General features: G+C 45.5%; 1 protein-coding gene across 1 annotated transcript in view; it reads right to left on the minus strand.

Moving 5' to 3' along the window:
- The window catches only part of ASAH1 (N-acylsphingosine amidohydrolase 1), a 33,033-nt gene extending 13,282 nt beyond the window's left edge, over window positions 1-19,751 (minus strand). The window contains exons 1-7 of the mRNA XM_090036039.1: window positions 19,595-19,751; window positions 4,818-4,864; window positions 4,559-4,649; window positions 3,567-3,653; window positions 2,621-2,699; window positions 1,509-1,583; window positions 154-199 (exon numbers count right to left, since the gene is read on the minus strand). Of these exons, the coding sequence (XP_089892165.1) occupies window positions 154-199; window positions 1,509-1,583; window positions 2,621-2,699; window positions 3,567-3,653; window positions 4,559-4,649; window positions 4,818-4,864; window positions 19,595-19,666 (497 nt within the window). The 5' untranslated portion in view covers window positions 19,667-19,751. The remainder of the gene's footprint in view (window positions 1-153; window positions 200-1,508; window positions 1,584-2,620; window positions 2,700-3,566; window positions 3,654-4,558; window positions 4,650-4,817; window positions 4,865-19,594) is intronic.

The following is a 19,751-nucleotide window of genomic DNA, read 5'->3' on the forward strand; positions in this document are numbered from 1 at the left end:
TGAATATGGATTCAAATTTCATTTCTAATCAATTACTTATACGACAACAGCAAACAGAACAGCATTTAAGCCTCAGCTAAGTTTTAGGACACCTATTTTAATGCATCCTATTTTGTTTGTAAATAGGATAGACTCACATGCCAATACACTTACCCAAGAAATAGTCCAAAATCTAAATTTCTAGCGTGATACAGCTTTCCTGGATTACGGAAAGAAAACAAAGATGGAGATAGTTAGGACTCTTAAGTCAGGAAACCTATCCATGTTGCGTGCGAACATGGATGCCAAAAGAAACTGTTTTGGTTTGGACCTAATAAAATAAGACTGCCAGGATAGTATTTGAAATGAACATTTCAAGTTGGTCTTTTTCATATTTTAATCTTTTCTAACTTCAAAAGATTGCTCATCCCTGAAAAATGACAGTACAAGGGTTGTCAACTTCACAGTAAGATCTCAATTAGCAAAAGATTCCACATACCCTATGAAGGACAATTTCCCAGTAAGTTACTGGGAAGATGGGCATATGTCCTGGGGACCAGACTGCTGTCCATACACACTTGTTCTTAACATTTAAGCAGTCCCACACACCCTCCTAAAATGGCACTGACAACCTGACTGACTGCTGAGTGAATTAAAAATGCTATAATTTCTTGGAAACTTAAAACTGGTTTCAACTGTTCTACTATATTTGACTTAGGGAGTTATCAAAGGATTAAGTATAAAGACTGTATCTGTATCTATATAGTAGTCTTTATACTTAATTCTATGATAACTGCCTAAGTCAAATATAGTGGAACAGTTGTAACCAGTTTTAAGTTTCCAAGAAATTATAGTGCACACACACATATATGTTTGTGTGTGTATGTGTGCGTGCGCGCACGCACACACAAGTGTATAGAATAACCAACACAGAAAGATCCCAATTTACTTGCTAAATCCAGTCCTATGTGGGAATTTAACTAAATGATAATTTTTGCTAACATATAGTGCCTCATTCACTTAAAGGACTATAGAAGTTTATGGGAAAGAGAGACCATGCAACATCCAAATTTTCCATGCCATCTCCAAGAAAAAAAGAGCACTTGTAAACCTCATGCTATCTGTTTTTCTCCCCAAAGTTATACTGTTCCTTACGGTTAATCAGCCTTTTGGCTGAAATATGAAACACTCATTTTAAGGCAGCTTTTCTCAATGCCAGCAGCATTTAGAAAAGGGAGAAAATATGCCAAGACAACCAAATCCAAATCTGCCTCCTCTCAGGTAACAGAATACTGCAACCACAGCCAGAAAATAATTATTTAAATGGTGGAGGATTCAGACCAGTTGAGTAAAAATTAACTAATTTTATAGTTAATAAAAGTGAAGTACCAAGTACCTTCCACCAAGTGCAATAGCAATGGCAACTTTCCTAACACAGTTCTATCAAATCAGAAGTCAATTACATGGGACCAAGCTAGATCACTGGTCCCAGAAGCATCAGAAAAGCAACAGCTAAAAACAGATTTTACCTGTTTTGTCTTCTGCAACTATGGAAGTGCATACTGTAAAAATCTCATAGAAGATGTTAAACAGAACAACATCCCCTAGAAAATGAAAGATAAGGGTATTAGCTTACAGCCTGCCAGACTGCCAATAAGACAAAATAGCTATGAAATGAGGTCTAGTGAAGAAAGTGTTCTCCGGCCCATTTCTCTAGAATTTCAATTCAATTCTCTTGAGGTATAACCACCCAGACACTAAAACAGTGTCCTCCTTCAGCAATCAGTTTTATAAAGTATGTTATTTCATAATTAGCAATGAGCTGCATCTCAGATCCATACACAGAAACACCTCTAGAGGATTCCCAGGAGGGAGGATGTGTGAGAGGAAGAGGAAGGAAGTTCTGGAGTGAGTGACCATTAGACAGTGTGTGGCTAGAAATGGGGCTCCCTGAAGAGAGGCGGCACAGAGGTCCCCGGATGAGGGAGACATCTGTGACTAAGAGGAGGAGATTGTCACAGGAACTTTTACGAGGGCTAGATGGTATAATGTATTAGTGCTCTCAGCCCAGAGATGCTGGGAAATATGTTATGTACTGCTCCTGGTTTCCCATGCCATACAGCCTGCTGAGGAGAACACATCAGTTGGTCTCCTATTCTACCCAGACTTTGGGGGTGGAAATAAGAGTAACCAGAGAGGGGGGCACTGAATTCTTTTATGGGGAAGAAAAAAAAAAAAAGCATAACATAGTACCAAGTCTTGTCCCTCTTTGCTTCTTGGGAGCTGGTACAGAGAGGAAAAGAAAGCCAAAGAGAATGTGCATGATCCAAAGGATGGATCAGACTTCTGACAACAATTGGGCAAGAGCTTCTGCCTCTCTCAGAAAGGAAACTGCTTCACAAAGCTACTGGGGATAGGGCACAGCTTGATGAAGGGCTTACATCCTTTACTTTCATTCTTACTTCAAACATTTAAAAGCATCAAACTGTCTCATAGGTAACCAGTTAGTGTATAATCAGGTCATCGATTAAGTTAAGGTTGAACACAGCTGTCACATATCATCCGATAATACACTCCAATTTTAGAGAAGGAAGAATTAGTGATGTGGGCATTATGGCTTTGACATGTTGAAAATACTTACCCAGTGAAGCTCCAGAAGTATTTGCAATCCCTTCAATCTCTTCCCTGAAAGGATGGGGAAGACTGGAAAGCAAGTGAACCTGAAAGAAAACTTTAAACTATAATACAAATAAAAGCTATATTGGTCTCCAAACAGAGGCTCTACCTTTAGCACCTCTTTGTATATTAAAACACCATGAAACTGGATGCTTAGACTGGGGGGGAAGCTGTAGGCAGACTTGAAAGATAAGAAGCAAGTGCTTGAAAGCAAAGTTAATTTTATCAAAATCTTTACACCATGGTTTCACTGTGAATAAGTGTTCACAGGTCAAGTCTCCAAGGAGGTCTGCTCACTCTGCCTGAATGTGTCCTAACTTCTGCAGAGCTTCCCTTTTTCGAATCACACTTTCCTGCAGATTACCTTGAGGAGGGAATTCATTTTCATGTTCTGACACTGTCTACACAAACTTTCACACAAAGTTCTAATCAAGTGCATTTAAAAAATGAGTTCAACAGGATCCTTAAATAATTACGGATGCATCTACATATGATGCTATATCGCTGTAGCAATGCGCTAAGGCGACATAGTGTTGGCAGTCACAAACTGTGATGCCACAGCAATGCACTCCTCTGTTATAGTGCATCACTATGGCAACAGTGCCCCAAACTAACAGTGCATATGGCACAGTATGAGGTGTTACTGCGTCATCTTTTAGTATTTCCAAAAGGAAGTACTAAATGATGGTGCAGTAACAATGTCACCACAGTGACACGTGTAGACATGCTCTATCTGTAGTAACTACCTGTAGTTCAGTTTTGATGGATTCAGCTTAGAATGTTACCAATTGAGGCATTACATTTTGAAAGAATATTAATTACATGAAAATGCTTAGCCTGTCAAATTAAGACACTTTCTGGAGATGGGAGCATGTAGTTTGTTGCAAAGAACGGAAGCTGAAAATACTTACCATTTTAACTTCCACTAAGTCAGCAATTTTGCTACCAGGGAAGAATTTATTTACTAAGTTTTTAATGTTCTGCATTACCTTCTTCAACTAGAAAGAAAAAGAGAAATGTTATAATAAAAGATCTTAAAACACAAGAATTACTAGAATGATAACAAGAAACTTGTACATTATTTTCAGCGTGATATTTTGCTGAAAAATACATGTTTAAGAGAACAAGAAAGCAGGTGTTACCGGTAAGAAAAAAAAATGCCTGTCACAGTGTCTTAAGAATACCTACTTATACAAGTAGTTTTCCTGAGACTCAGTGGATTACCCAAACTCTTAAATCACAATATTTTTATGAACAAAGCCTGCATCTCTTGTAATATCTGAAATATACCTTTACACAAAAAATTCTGTTGGCTGCTACACGCTGGTAATTTCTCTTTAATTTACAACAGGGAAACATCTACATCACAAAACCACCATTATATATGCCAGACTTCCCTCATCTATTATATTAGAAAAGCCAGCATAGGAAATGGGTACAAAAAAATTAGATACTCTCTCATCACCAGTCAGTTATTTCAGACTAGGAGGCAGACATGTTGGGTGGGATGTTTGGGGACTTCACAGTCACTGCCCTGTACTGCACAAAGGCTATCTTGCATACCACTCCTCTTTCTTCAAACATTTATTTTGAGAGCAAATTTTTAAATAAAGAGAAAGTTGACCAATCACTTGAGGAAATTACATATGAAAACATTCTATCCATTTGTTACCAGCAGATCTTGCTTTGTAACACATGGATTAAACAATTCTCTGCACAATTATTTTATTTTACTCTAAAACCTTCATTATAATGGAGTCATCACAGTTGTATACAAGACTGAAGTGTGAAATATTTAACTGGATAACAGTTTTAAGGAACTTTTATCTGTGGTTCTGAACACCAGAATGTTGTAAACAAGCTACAATGAAAACAATTTAGAGCAAAACACTTCATTTCATACCTCTGTTTTTTTGTCATTCATCACATTAGCCCATCGTTTGTAGGGAGGTAAATCAAGATTTATGATGTATGTAGGAACAGTCCCTTTGTACCTGAAACAAGTTTACATTAAAAAAGGCTTATAAAATTTCTACAGTACAACGTCTGAGTATCCGATAGATGTTTAATTAATTGCTTTTAATAGGATCCGATAAGAAACAAACATATTTTTTATTCACTCTTCTTGCCGTAATGTTTACCAATCATTTAAAGATACTTACGTAGGCCCTGAAGGAGGATATGTTTTATTCCTGCAGTCTTCTCTAAACTGTGAAGAGTAAAACAGAACTGTTTGAGAATGCTAGTTCTTTTAACATCTTCTTGGTTAACTGATTTTTTTTATTTTATTTTATTTTTTTTATAAAAAAGGCATCATTCAATAGTTTTAGTGGATCTTCCTCCATTGACTTACTTTGTAATTATAAAAATAAAAGATTATCACTTGATCATCTGACCAAACTGAGGAGAGATGGGGACACGGATTCTCCAGTGGGTCAAGAGAAATTCAAAAGAAGAAAATCAAAAGCCCAGGCTGAAGGATAAACAGTCGTAGTGGACAACCTTAATCTTACTGTTTTAGCTGGGTTGCTCATATTGAGTAGAAGAATATGACAGTGCTCCATATATGTAAAGTACTTTGTTCAGATCTTATTTCAAAATCAATAAGCAAAACTAAACCTTTGCAAAGTACCTGTGTTGGCCATTAGCTTTGTTTCACAGATGGGGCAAAACAGTCGCAAACAAGCTTGCCCAAAGTCAAAGTCAGCTGCATATTACAAATGTTATCCACTTCTGAGAATACAGCTAAAGTATGCTAGCTACAGCTTAAAACACAATGTGATGAATAGAAAACTATGACCTGCGCAATTTAGTTCATTTCACACTTGCTACCAGATTACATTCAGCACCATTCTAGAAAGTGTAACTAATTGTAAGCATAGTCCAAGACTGTACCACCTTCAGTTGAAATTTCTGTAGCAGAGAGCAAGCTCTCGGTCAATATCAGAGATAGAAAAGGAACAGAAGTCTCCATATTCCTGACTTCATGTTTTTTTTAGCAATTTAAAGCTGGTTTCTTCACCTTCCTTGGCTTATAAGCAGAGTGCACAGCAGAAGCTATGGACTGAGTTGCCAGCCTTCCCCTCTGGATATTGCTCAGCACCTATCCATGACACTCTGCAAGAGTGCATATAGCTAATGAAGCATGGGCGACTGGTGCCTCCTGAGTCTGGGGGGGTCCCCCAGCAGCTGACTACTGACCCTGGAAGTGCCAGTGGCAAAACCGGAAGCGCCACTGACACTTCCCTCGGCATGCCCTCTCCCTGGCTGGTGCCAGTCTCAGGGGCGGCACCAGCTGGTGTTTCTCTAGGCGCCTGCAGTTCCTGGCTGGCAAGGGCCAGTCTCGGGGGCGGGGGTGGTATGTGCCCCCTCTACACATCATCTATGTATAGCAATGAAGTGCACCACAACACTATTTACTCAGTGGCATTAACAGTAAGGCGGACAGTTTTCATACACCATTAACTCAGATCAACAACATATCCTTGAGGGGGACATCCAACACATTCTGTTTACCAAAAAAACCTGACAGTCACCTGTCCTTATTCAACAACCCAGACTAATCTTCTTGCACAAACTGCTCATTTCCTAGATTCAAACATTTAAGCAGAAGGTGCCATGCACAATGGTCAAAGAGTCACAAGTTATCCCATAGCATCAGACACAATGGGAGATGGGAATCTAAGAGCTAAATGGTACCCATTGCATTATAGTACCATTTGAGGGTTTAATTTTGGTTTGCTTTATAAACAAGCTAGAAGAGATTATACAGCTATACTGATTCATGAAAGAAACAAATGCATCTACCTGAATATAATGCTGTGCAATTCTGCATAATTAAAAAAAGATAAAGTTAAGCATTCCAATTTAGGAGATCATTTATCAAAATGAAGAAGCTAATTGTGAGGAGACATCACATTACCAAGTAGGATATAGGATCAGAAGCTGCCTGAACAAGCAAAGGAATACGGAAGAAAAGGCAAACTATCTAGTGAAACTTCATTGTTATTGTTGTAAAATATAAAACTAGAAAGAATGATTTCAAATGAAGATACACGCAACTGTCTGAACGCCTCTTAATTTGTGCTTTGCTATTTATGAATACCACTTTCCAGAACAGATTTATTTGCCAAAAAATTAGAAGTGCTTTGTGCCTAAACAGACAGTGAAATATATCAAACATTTTAGAGCAATCCAAAGTTTTGGTCCCCAGCACTGTTTAGAAGAAATTGCATTCATCTCTTGGTTAAGCAAAAGAAAAGAAAAGGACTAAGTAACAAAACATTTTTAGCTCAGAATTTTATAAGTGTATTGTTTAGACAGACAGACACGCGCGCGCGCGCACACACACACACACACACGTGTATGTTTCTTTCTCCCCACCAGCCTGTCTCTCACCCACTGACCCCTCAATTTACATCTTCATTGACTCCCTGTGTTGCATGCATATCAGCCCAGCCTCTGGCTTCTTTACTATTCATTCCATCCAGGAAGAGCTCACACCAACTGCAGAGACTACCTCAGCCTGATGAAGGGTTTTTAAACCCAAAAGATTGTTAAAAATTTTTTCCAACTATTTAAGTTGGTCTGATAAAAGATACCAGATTCACCCAAAGAACCTTGTCTGCCTATGTTTAGACAGACTACTTTTATAATTTTCAATGATCAACTAACTGTTTAGGCAAACTGACAAAGATTTAGCATAAGTTTGCTAAGGATTTGGCATGTCCTTGGGAAAAATTACTGAAGTTTGTGTAGGTGGGGTTTTGGTTGTAGCTGTGTTGGTCTAAGGACATAGGCAGGCAAGGTTCTTTGAGTAGTTGTGGTATCTTTTATTAGACCAACTGAGTAGTTGGAAAAAGGTTCCTGACAAGCTTTCAGGCGCAGTCATTCTTCTTCAGGCATAAGAAGTCTGCTGTTCCCGAGGCTCTGAGAAATGCAAGAAGCTAAAAGTGTGGCAAGATGTCAGTGAGAATGTGAATAGGTTGAAATTAGAAAGACAAAAGGTAAAGCAGAGGGATAAAACAGAGAGGGGAGGGGGAAGAAAGCAGGGAAAAAAGGCTGAAGGGAGATATTACAGTGATAGAATACAAGGTAGAAAAGAGGCTGTCAGTGAAAAAGGAAATAGTTGGAGATCAGGAAAACAGAAATGAGAAACGCTCAAAGTGTGAGAATGTAGTGAAATTATAAATGGGTAAAAAAGGAAAAACAAAAAGGTAAAGCAGGGGAGGGAAGAGGAGGAAGGTGGGGGGAAAAAGGCCAAAGGGAAACAATATAGTGGTAATAAGGTAAGAAAGAGGATCTCAATGAAGAAGTAAAATAGGAAATCAGGGAGGCAAAGGGCAGACAAGTAGGGGAGAGGAGAAAAGCTGGGGGAAAATAAGAATGTAAAAGGTCAGGTTAGGCCTGGTGAATCAGATGTCAGACAGGTCATAAAATCAATGTCTATATTGAGTCCATGATTTTTGTATCCAGCAGATTTATGAAGTGAAGTTCATAGGCTTGTCTACAGAAAGTGTTTTGTAAGCTCCCTTTGAGGATTAGAACTTTGTGTGAAAGTTTGTGTAGACAGTGTCAAAACATGAAAATGAATCCCCTCCTCAAGGTAATCTGCAGGAAAGTGCGATTAGAAAAGGGAAGATCTGCAGAAGTTAGGACACATTCAGGCAGAGTGAGCAGACCTCCTTGGAGACTTGACCTGTGAACACTTATTCACAGTGAAACCATGGTGTCCAGGGGACACAAGAAGAGTTACACCCTAAACAGTTTCTCTCTCTCTCATAAGGGAAACTGCCCAGTCCCTCTGCTCACTGTCTGTTCTATACTGCTGGCTCAGTCCCTGCCCTTTTCTTCCATGATTTCTCTCTCAGCCCAACTGTTCTGTACCCTGCTCACACCATGTACATACAAAATAGGTGTGATATACAAGGTGATGCTCCAAATGGGCACTGATTTCAGTATTAGAGTTTCCAACTTATACAGACAAAAGCACTATGAGTTAGAACGTGCCTCCTAAATGTATGTAGGCACCCTTGGTCCTCCACACCCACTACTAGAGGGACAAGACAGCCCCTGAAAGGGGGGTTAGTTTACAACTCGTACTATGGCTGCATATGTATCTCTGTCCTTCACAGTACAGTCACTTGGGTTCATGAGGAATCCAGTTAGTAATCTTCCTCAAAAAACCCCAAACAAGACCACTGCACTTGTGTTTGATATTTCAGAATTCTTCTGTTGATTACAAGACAGCTCAAAGGTTAAGACGGTAGTTAAGGTCACATACAGGCTAGTTGAGAATAATGTTATCTCTAGCAAATTGAACCTAACATAACCGAATACCTGATTTTTAAAAATGCATGTTCCTATGTTGCCAACTATTTCCTTTCTAATCACTATAGTCCCACTATTTCCACCTTTCTATTTCTTTGTAGACTAATCAACATAAAGCATGGGAAGAAAAGGGGATAGAGAACTTGGCTATATGCCAGGCACTGTCAGAAAACAAAGAAAATAAGTGAGTTTTCTCCAAACTGACAGTTACAGTCATCTGGAGTGTTAATCTCCAGGAATATTTACGTAGAAACCACACACACCAGACAGTATATTTGGGTGCAGAAAGAAGTGACAATATTTGCCTGATCTGGCCACAGAAAGAAGTGAATCTAATGATGTTTGTCCATGTTTTAAGGAAAATGTTTGTTATATTGTAGAACATCAAGCTATCTAAATCCCCTTTCCCCATTTTATTTTTCTACCTATTTCTTTGTATTACAAAGTATGGAATAACACGCTAATGAAATCACATTAAAAGCTGCCAGATCAATTGCTATTTTGTTCAGCATTTTTTGTGTTATGTAAAAAAGTTTTATATTCTATAAAAGTTTCCCTGCTTTGCTAGTTATAAGGAATTGTATGTGCAGCACTGTGCTATGCAGCAGTAACCCCACTGTTTCCAGAGCTGACTAGGGGTGTGTGGGGCCTGGGGCACATCAGCCTGTGCCAGGCTTGTGCATGGCGGGGAGGGGTGGTGAGCGGCCAGAGCATGAAGTCAGCAGTGCACTGCAACCATGCAGAGTAGTGGCGCCCTTGGCACGTGCCAATGGCACTGTCTGCAGTGTCTGTACGCCACTGTCTGCAGGGCCCTCCAAAAAGTGTGAGGCCTGGGGTAGTTGCCCGATTCACGCCCCCTCTCCCCACAGGGATGGCTCTGAATGTTTCTCACCATTCAGAAAAAAACCCCCAACAAAAACAAGCAATGCTGTGTTATTTGTTACTACTGCCAGGCACAGGGTGATGCACTGCATAAGTAGGGAGGGAGCCAGATTCTCTTCTGGCTAGCAACTGAAGTTATGTAGTTACAAAGACCTAGTTTCACCTTTGCTTAGGTTCAGCCCTACTAATATGTAGCTACAAGCATATTTACTATCCAATCTTTATTAGTCATGATGAAATGCAACGTAAATCCATCTTAAATGCCACTGACTTGGAAATTAGATGAGGATAGTCATCCAAGTCACCCCCTGCCAGGAACAGCCTGACCCAATACATACATGTCAGATCATCCAATGGATAGCACAGCTGCACACCCTATGCCAACCTAAAAATCCACCATATATTTATGTATGCAAATCCATGCATTTGTGTGATGCCAACAGCAAGAGCATGACCCAGCAACCTTGTTACATAGTAATTTGGGGCGGTTCCTGGAGTTTTTAACTCCTGGACTGTCCACACGTTAACACCTTATAATGGTTTTAAGCACTTGCAGTGTGGCTCAAAGTTATACCTTTCCGGAGCAGGTTTATTTCTGATCCACACCACCCAGCTCCTGTTCCATTAAGGTGTAGCCACTTCCCACAGATGTGCTACCCAGGTTGAAGTCCTCCAGTATCCCACAGAGCAGAGCTACAAGCCTGATGGCTCTCTAGTGGCAACTCAGAGTTGCAGCTCCTAGTCTTGCCCCTGCTCACCAGGCTTCTGGTGGCAAGTTTCATAGTTTCATAGTAGCTAGAGTCGGAAGGGACCTAGGTAGATCATCTAGTCCGACCCCCTGCCTTGGCAGGAAAGAGCACCGGGGTCAGATGACCCCGGCAAGGTGCTCATCTAACTTCCTTTTAAAAATCCCCAGGCTAGGAGCCTGCACCACTTCCCCTGGAAGCCGGTTCCAGGCCCTAGCCGCCCTGACTGTGAAGTAACGCCTCCTAATATCTAATCTAAACTTACCCTCCGCCAGCTTGTGACCGTTATTCCTGGTCACTCCTGGCAGCGCACGGGGGAACAGGGACTCCCCCAATACCCGCTGATCCCCCCTGACCAGTTTGTAGCAGGCCACAAGGTCCCCCCTTAACCTTCTCTTGTGGAGGCTAAACAGGTTCAGGTCCCGTAGCCTCTCCTCATAAGGCCTGCCCTGCTGACCCCTGATCATACGAGTGGCCCTCCTCTGAACTCTTTCCATATCGTCCACGTCCCTCTTGAAGTGTGGCGCCCAGAACTGGACGCAGTACTCCAGCTGCGGCCTGACCAGTGCCGCATAGAGGGGGAGGATCACCTCCCTGGACCTGCTCGAGATGCATCTGTGGATGCATGACAGGGTACGGTTGGCCTTCTTGACTGCCTCCCTACACTGCCGGCCCATGTTCATCGTGGAGTCAATGATGACTCCAAGATCCTTTTCCGTCTCCGTGCTGGCAAGAGGGGAGTTCCCCAACCTGTAAGTGTGGTGCCGGTTCTTCCTCCCCATGTGCAACACCTTGCACTTATCAGTGTTAAACCCCATCCTATTCTCATCCGCCCACCGTTGCAACCTGTCAAGGTCAGCTTGTAGCCTATTGCACCCTTCTAGTGCACCCACATCCCCCCACATCTTAGTGTCATCAGCAAACTTGAACAGGGTGCTTTCTACCCCCTCATCCAAGTCACTGATGAAGATGTTGAACAGTGCGGGCCCGAGGACCGAGCCCTGCGGAACCCCACTGCCCACGTCCTTCCAGGTCGAGAAGAACCCATCCACTACCACCCTCTGGGTGCGGCCCTCCAACCAGTTGGCGACCCATTTGACTGTGTGGGCATCGACACCACAGTCTCCCAGCTTTTTGATGAGGACAGGGTGAGAGACAGTGTCGAAAGCCTTCCGGAAGTCCAGAAAGACTACATCCACAGCAACCCCTGCGTCTAATGATTTGGTGACCTGATTGTAAAAGGCCACCAGGTTGGTCTGACAAGACCTGCCACTGATGAACCCATGTTGGTTGCCCCTGAGCATGCATTCCCCCGCAAGGCCCTCCTGGATGTGTGCCAGGATAATTTTTTCAAAGAGCTTACCCGGGATTGAGGTAAGACTAACTGGCCTGTAATTTCCCGGGTCCTCTTTTTTTCCCTTTTTGAAGATAGGGACCACATTGGCCCTCTTCCAGTCCTCCGGCACCTCGCCAGAGCACCACGAGTGCTCACAGAGCCGCGCCAGGGGTCCCGCAATGACCTCGGCCAATTCCTGTAGAACCCTAGGGAGAAGATCGTCCGGACCAGCGGACTTGAACACGTCCAGCCTCTCCAGAAGTACCCTAACTAAGTTACAGCTGTGCAGGTCGGGGACAGTCAGAGAAGGTTTCTAAACTATGGTTAGAAACTATGCTCCAAACTCCAAGCTAGCATGAACACTGATCCAGTATTGCCAACCCCACCATGGCAAAAATCATGAGACAAACTCTTAAAAACAGCAAGAGATTGGCATGTAAATCATGAGATGCTATTTTTAAAGTGGGTATGTTGGGGGGGGCAGTTATTTGTGAATGTGTGGGGGGCTGTGGGCGTGTGCATGGGGTTTGGAGCCTGGGGAGGGAGGTTAGCAGAATGCAGGGTACTCTGGGTCAGGAGTGAGAGGCAGCAGCAGGGCTGGGGGTGTGTGTGGCTTGGGAGTGAGATACAGACAGAGACAGATACACAGCACCCAGCTGGTTGGTGGAGGGGGAAGAGGTTGGGGGAGAGGGAGAAGGGTAGGGAAGAGAATAAGGCGCCCACAGTGAGGGAGGTAGCGTGGCAGAAGCAGGGGCTGGGGTGAATGGGGCCCTGGGGCCAGAGTGGGAGTGGCTCCCTGTAGCTGCACACACCGGGGGAGGCCCCAGGAGAGGCATGGGGGTATACAAGTAGGGCAGAGGCAGGCTGCGGGGCAGAGGCAGGCTGCCCATTGCGGGCTTGGGGCTGTGCAGGATCAGGGCTATGCACCCTGCTGTCTTTGCCCCAGAAGCTTAGCCACAGGATACCGTTGCTGCCTGGTGGCAGGAAGCCCGCAGCCCACCTCTGGCCTCCTCCTCCACACCTCTGGATGTCCTGCCCCAGCCCTGGCCCTGGGGCCCCATTCACCCTGGCCCCTGCTTCACCTTCTCCCTCATCATGGGGGACTCAATCCCCCCACCACTCCTTCCCTCTCCCCCATCCCTTCCCGCCACAAACTTACCGGCTGGGAAAATCTGGATATTTGAGGGTTTCATTGGGAAATCGTTAGTTGGTTATTTTGACTTGGCAAGACTCAGAATTCCTATGTTTTTGTGACAGTTGGCATTACTGCTGATCAACATTTGTGCAGCTTACAGCGTTAAGATGCAACAAAGCCCTAAGGGTATGATTTCTTTGCACAATTAACTTGGTCTTACTCAAGCTTTAGCTCATCACTCTTTCATATAAAGAAAATTGGCTTTATCAGAAATCAACTCCATGGGGCTGATAATTTGGTCAATAAACGTTCCTGCATGCACACAGTCAACAAGGAGCACAACCCAGCAGTGTGGAGAGCTGCCTCCAGCTGGTAAGTCCATTGTGGTGGACGGGCAACAGGGAGGGAAGAGGCAGATCAACCCTCCCCCTCAATACTGAGGGAGGGGGAAGGGGCAGGGGCAGACACTGCCCAGTCAAGTTGGGGCGGGGCATGAGACAGACCCACAGCTTGTTGGAGAAGAGGGGATGGTTCCTACCGCTGCTTGCACCCCGGGAGGGCACAGGTGGGGGGGGGGGGTCATGTACCCCCGGGATCTGCATGGGGCAGGGCAGGGGGGCTGCAGCTGCAGGTTGGACCTGGGGCCGCACCAGACTCTTCTTGCCAAGGGCTGGGCTCAGGGCAGGGGCTACAGAGGGGGCTACAGCTACCCCAAATTTTGTCGTAGCTCCCTCCCAGCGCTGCAACTGCACACCCAGCACAGCTCCAGCTCAATCCCTGCCTCCCCCATGTGCCAGGAAGAGCCAGGGCTGTGTCAGGCATGTGGCAGTGGTGCTGGGAGGGAGCTACAGCGAAATTTGGGGTGGCTGCAGCCCCTGCCCCAAGCCCAGGCCCTGGCAGGAAGAGCCCGGCACAGCCCCAGCTCTAGCCTGTGGCTGCAGCCTGCCCATCCACTCCGCACATATCTGGGTGGGACATGCCCCCCTGTGCCCTCCCAGGGTGCAAGCAGCAGTGAGAGCCACCCCCCCCACCAAACGAGCCGCAGGTTCACCCCACCCCATGCTACGCTCCACCCAGGCACTGCTTGTCCTTGCCCCTGTTCCCTCCCTCACTGCAGGGGGCGTTGATATGCCCCCTCATGCCCCTTCCCTCCCCTTCCACCACAAAGGACTTACCAGCTGAAGGCAGCTCTCCACACTGTATCAGAAACTGGATCAGTATCAGCTGAAATGGCTCCTTAAAAATCAGATACTGGTATCAGCCAAAAAATTCTTCAGGACAGGGATTAGGGATTGTAACAGAGGGCCAGAAGGCTCCTGTTATGTGAGCCCGAAAGAACAGTAGGAGGAGTTAGTTACAAGGAAAACTGCCAGAGGAAAGACAGAGGCTAGGAGGGCATATTGCAGAGCGGGTTACCTTACAATAGTCCAGCAGGGTAGATCACCTGATTGGAAAGGGCCAGCGCCAGGGCCAGGGCCAGGGCCAGGGTCAGGGCGATAAAAACCCAGGGCCAAGCCAGGACAGGTAGTCTGGCTCTGGAAGGCACCATGGAAGGAGCTCTGCAGCAAAAGATGTCAGTTGCTGGATAACTTAATGAGATTTTACTAGGCTGGTGATGTTACATAAGGGCTGAGGTCTTGCAGGGGACTAAGACCCAGATGGGTAGGGGCTGGTATACAGTCAGTGGGCTAAGACAGGGGTTGTAAACCAGGGGTATGTGTACCCCCAGGGGTACTTGAGAAGGCCCTGCAGGGTACGCATGGGCAAGCAGGGACAGCGTTCCACCACGCACCAGCCCATGCTGCCACGCAGGCGCTGCCCACGTGGCCAGATACAGGGGAAGCTTGCATGCAGCTGCGTGCCACCCTCCCCACTCCCTGCTTGACCACTGGGGGGTACACTGCTCTGTGTCTGGCTGACGGAGGTACACTAATCAAAACAGGCTGAAAACCCCTGGGCTAAGAGTTCAGTTATAGCCATGGGCTCATGGTTTTGGTTTGAGTTTTAACTAGTGAATGGTGTCTGGGAATAATAAGGGGAGGTGGAGGTCCCAAATGCCAGGGCCACAACACTCAAAGAGGGACAGAGACAATGTGAGGGACCCAGCGTCTGAGAGGGACCCAACACCTGAGAGGGATGGAGACAAGGTCAGAGACCTAGCATCTGAGAGGGATGGAGACAGGGGAGGTCTCAGGGTGGCAGGAAGGCACATGGCTTAAGCCTGCCAGGGGCAGGATGCAAGGCACTGTAGCCTGAGACGGGAAGGAACAAGGGCTGGGGGCCAAAAGCCCAAGAGAGGTGGAGTCAGGACCTGAGAGGGTGAGACTTTGGCTGGAACCCAGAAGCCAGGTGGGTTCCAGCCAAAGTCTGGACAATGGGCCTAGGCTAAAGAGAACCAGAGAGGAAACGGGACAATGCTGAAAAGGCTCAGGCCCCAACAAGGGTGTTGAGGCCTGAGGTGGCCTGCTTTGAATTGGGGCCCAGGGGTCACTGATTGTTAACATCTGCCAGACATGGGCATGACTGTAGAGGAGGTCAGAGGCTGTGAATAGTCCACAAGGCAACAGGTGTCCAGGGGTCATGTACAGGCCAGGAGTGCCAACAGAGCGTGAGGGCTGTATTGTGTCCAGCTGGATCCAAGAGGGATTCACAGGCAGGTGGTCAGAGTAAGGTTCACTCTAGGGACCTTGGGTAGCCACCCTTTCCAAAATGGACTAAGGTATGGCAGACAAGAATTAAGTGAAGGGACCCTAGAGCAGCATTTCTCAATCTGTGGGTCGTGACCCAAAAGCAGGTTGCAAGAATATATGAAAGGGTCATGAACAAAGTTTAAAAATGGATCAACAAAGTTTAAAAATGTATTCTTCTTTAAAGGAGAAAAACGTGGGAAACCATGGCTCTTCCTTTGCAGGCTGGCAGAGTTGCAGCCTGTGAGTGGCTGCTTCGGGCCCCCCATGCCACACACACTGGGGGTGCTGGGGCAGGACTGCCCATCAATGTTTACAAATGGGTCCTGGTACAAAAAAAAAAAACATTAAGAACCACTGCCCTAAAGCCAAAGCAGGAAAGGATGCCTCCTGGTCACTACTTCGCTCATGGCCACCCTTGGAACCTCAGACTTGTTATAGGGCTGTAAATATTGTTTAAAAAATTTAGCCTTTTAAACTCTTCTATTTATATTGGTTAACCAATTAACCAATAATACATACCTAGCATGCGTGAGTCAGAAAGGGCGAGGGTGCATGAGCCTGTGTGCACGTGCTGCCTGCGAGTCACACATGCACGAGGGCAAGTTGCAGGTGGCAGTGGCAGTGACTTCACCTACCATTATAGTACACAGGCTTGGGGCAGACTCCCCACCGGCTGCCACACCAGGGGTGGCTGTGCAGGGGGAGGACAAGCCCTGCCCTGCAGTGCCTCGTGGGAGGCGGGGAACACTACAGAAACACAGGTAAAACCAGAACAATTCCCAAGCCCTGGCATTGTGCACAACTGGAGGTAGACAATGGGGACACCAGAAAAGGAACCAGGGCTGGGTGGGGAAGTGGGGATGAAGGAGATTTAAAATAGCATGGTAACACTGAAGATATAGATATATGAGGTACATAAAGGGCAGAAAGAAGCGGTGTGGACAAGCCAAAGAGCAGGGGAGCTCCAGAGAAAAAAAAATGGCTTGACTGGGGGAGAGGCATTATTTGGGGGGGGGGGGGGGGGGGGGGGGGCAGGCAGTTAAGTCCTCATTTATTTAACTGCATCCTGCATAGCATGGTCAGAGGTGACAAACATGGAGAAGGGAAACAGGAGGGACTCAAGCAAGAGACCCAGAAGAAAAAGTAGTACCGATAAACCATGCGATAATTCACACAACATAGTTTGAAAAACTACTACAATTAACTCCACCCTAGCAAATACAAGCCATGCTTTTAAAAAAATAAAAAAATACACAGGCAGGAAAACAACAATGGGCACAAACACAGAAAGACTTAACAGTGCCAGGCAATAGAAATAATTTTACCAATCTGTTTTAAACATTAACAGTAATGCATTAACAGTATAAATATAATGATCATTTAACTGCTTAAGTTTTCACATCCCTAATAGGGAACTTTTTTTCCTCTACAATTGCACAATCTGTAGCACAATGCAGAAACTAGACACTTTACATTAAATCAAAACAAAACACAATCCAAAACATTGGTTCCTACAGGCTCTCAACATGCTTCACAATAAAACTACCTGCATAGCTCCTCTCATCCACGGTTGAAACACGGTTAAAGGCATTGACAGGATTAATGCTAAGCGGTGGGGGGATTATAATGATACATTTGCACCATAAACATATTATCATGGGTTTAGCCAAAGTGCTTTTCATTACCTAAGAGCTTATTAAGATTAGATAGATTTCTGCTCTGTTGCTTATTGCTTAATTGCTTTGTTTCCCTACTGAGAAAATCCAAGTGTCAGGAGAGAAGAACTCCACAAGCCACTGCACTCAGTGGAGAATCAAGAGACTAGGCTTGAGCATCCTGTGAGCCTGCAGAGTACCTTGCCACTATGTAAAACTGATGAGGTGCCTTATAGTATCCAATAATACCTGTTGGTCAAAAAACATTTATGTCAAGCACGCCATGGACCATCACCGACATGAGGACACTGTGCCTGAGACCACAAACAGAACCATGACTGGGGGCATGAACTGCAAGTCCTCCCACCTCCCTCACTACAACATAGATTCACAGACTGTTAATGCTTTTGAATATCCCCCACCGACTAATTGCAGGACATATGCTAGAGCCACTGTAAGAGAATGCCCTACAACCTGACAACTCTGAATCATAGACCATTAGGGTTGGAAGGGACTTCAGGAGGTCATCTAGTCCAACCTCCTGCTCAAAGCAGGACCATCACCAACTAGACCATTCAGCCAGGGCTTTGTGGAGGCGGGTCTTAAAGACCTCCAAGGATAGAACTTCCATCCCCTTGGTAGGTAACCCGTTCCAGTGTTTCACCACCCCCTTGAAAGTTTTTCCTAATATCTAACCTAAGCTTCCCTTGCTGCAACTTGAGACCATTGCTCCTTGTTCTGTCATCTGCCACCACTGAGAATAGCCTGGCTCCAGCTAATACAGTTACCGTGCATTGGGTCCCAGGGATGTGGGGCAAAAAATTTTCCAGTGCTTTATTTTTATACGGGAAAGTTTCCATTTCTAAAAATTGTTTCATAAAATTCATTAGTAACAATGAATAGATGCCAGTACAATATTAGGCAAGTTTGGCAGTTTCGAAGTTATAATTAATGTTTTTCAGGTGATCATCTCTAGGAAGTGTGTGAGTACATATATGTTTTATTGATTAGTAAACAGGAGGGTAAATACACTCACATCATAATCCATACTGAAACTCAAGGTATGAATTCACCTAATTAGCTGTGCAGGTCAAATCAAAACCAAAGCATGGCAAATCATACACAGTTCTTCGGGTGTGCTAAAGTTAGTGTGTCAACAGTATTCAGTGTCTTCATTTTTTTTCTTAAAATTTAATTAAACAGTGTACGGGAAGTATGTGCTATTGTGTATTGTCTTTACATTTTTACAAGTATTCCAATAAAAATAACTTCTTTCCACATAAAGCTTTGAACTTGTTTGAACACAACATTTAAACCACATTAAATGTGCTGTACTTAATTTTTTTCCTAATCAAGTTCAAATATCTGTGGTTACTGGGACATAAACTTAACGTGGGGGTACTTGTTTAAACATGCTAAATCAGATCACGCTCTATCTAGGGCATTGGAAAAATTTCTGGAAAACCCACATCTCTGCTAGATCCTACTTCTCTTCTCCCCATAGCACTGCCCTGCAACTGCTTCACCCATCTACCCTGCCGGCTAATGTGGGCTGCATTAATAATCGCAGGCGTTAGTTTGCATTAACCCACACCATCGCGCAAGGGGGTTACTCACCTATTTGCTTGCAACTCTACAAGGCCATGTAAAATAACCAATGCTTGTAACACTGGCAAATAGTTTTAAATCTGATCTGCTGCTGGCCACCGCCCTTCCCCTTCTGCAGTACCCCCCCCCCCCGCCTTTCTTACAGGATAGAAACAGACGTTGCCTTTGTGTCACCATAGAAATCACGAGGGCAGCACGAAGGCCAAGCAAACAGACATCCGTGGCCCGGGCCACCCCACAACACAGGCTGACAAGCGGCCAGGGATCTTGCTGCTCCTCAGAGGCGGCCGCATGCCTGCTTGACAACCAGCCCCTGCTCTCCACCCCCGTCCGGATAGGTCCTTCCGACCCCCGCACAGGATCGGGCCCCTCAAGGCCCTCTCTCGGAGAGGCTTGAGAGAGGGCAGCCAGGGAAAGCCGGGTGTTGCTGCCTGCACAGGGCCCCTCCCAGCAGCGTGGCGCGGCGTGGGGACGAGGAAGTGAAACCCGGTGGGAAGAGCCGCGACTCCCCGCATCGAGGCGGCGCTGCCCGGTCCGGTCCCGTCCCCCCCGCTCACCGGGTCGCCGGCCAGCGCCAGGGCCAGCAGCGCGCAGGCAGCGAGCAGCAGTGGGAGTTGTTGCGCGCCCATGGTCCTGCTCCGCGCGCTGCAGCCCCGGCCGTGAGAACACCAGCCGTCACTCGCCCCGGGACTGTACCACTCGCACGCATGAGGG

This window comes from Crocodylus siamensis, chromosome 2 (genome assembly GCF_052110815.1).
Source record: "Crocodylus siamensis isolate JL-2025a chromosome 2, ASM5211081v1, whole genome shotgun sequence".
Classification (NCBI taxonomy): domain Eukaryota; kingdom Metazoa; phylum Chordata; order Crocodylia; family Crocodylidae; genus Crocodylus; species Crocodylus siamensis.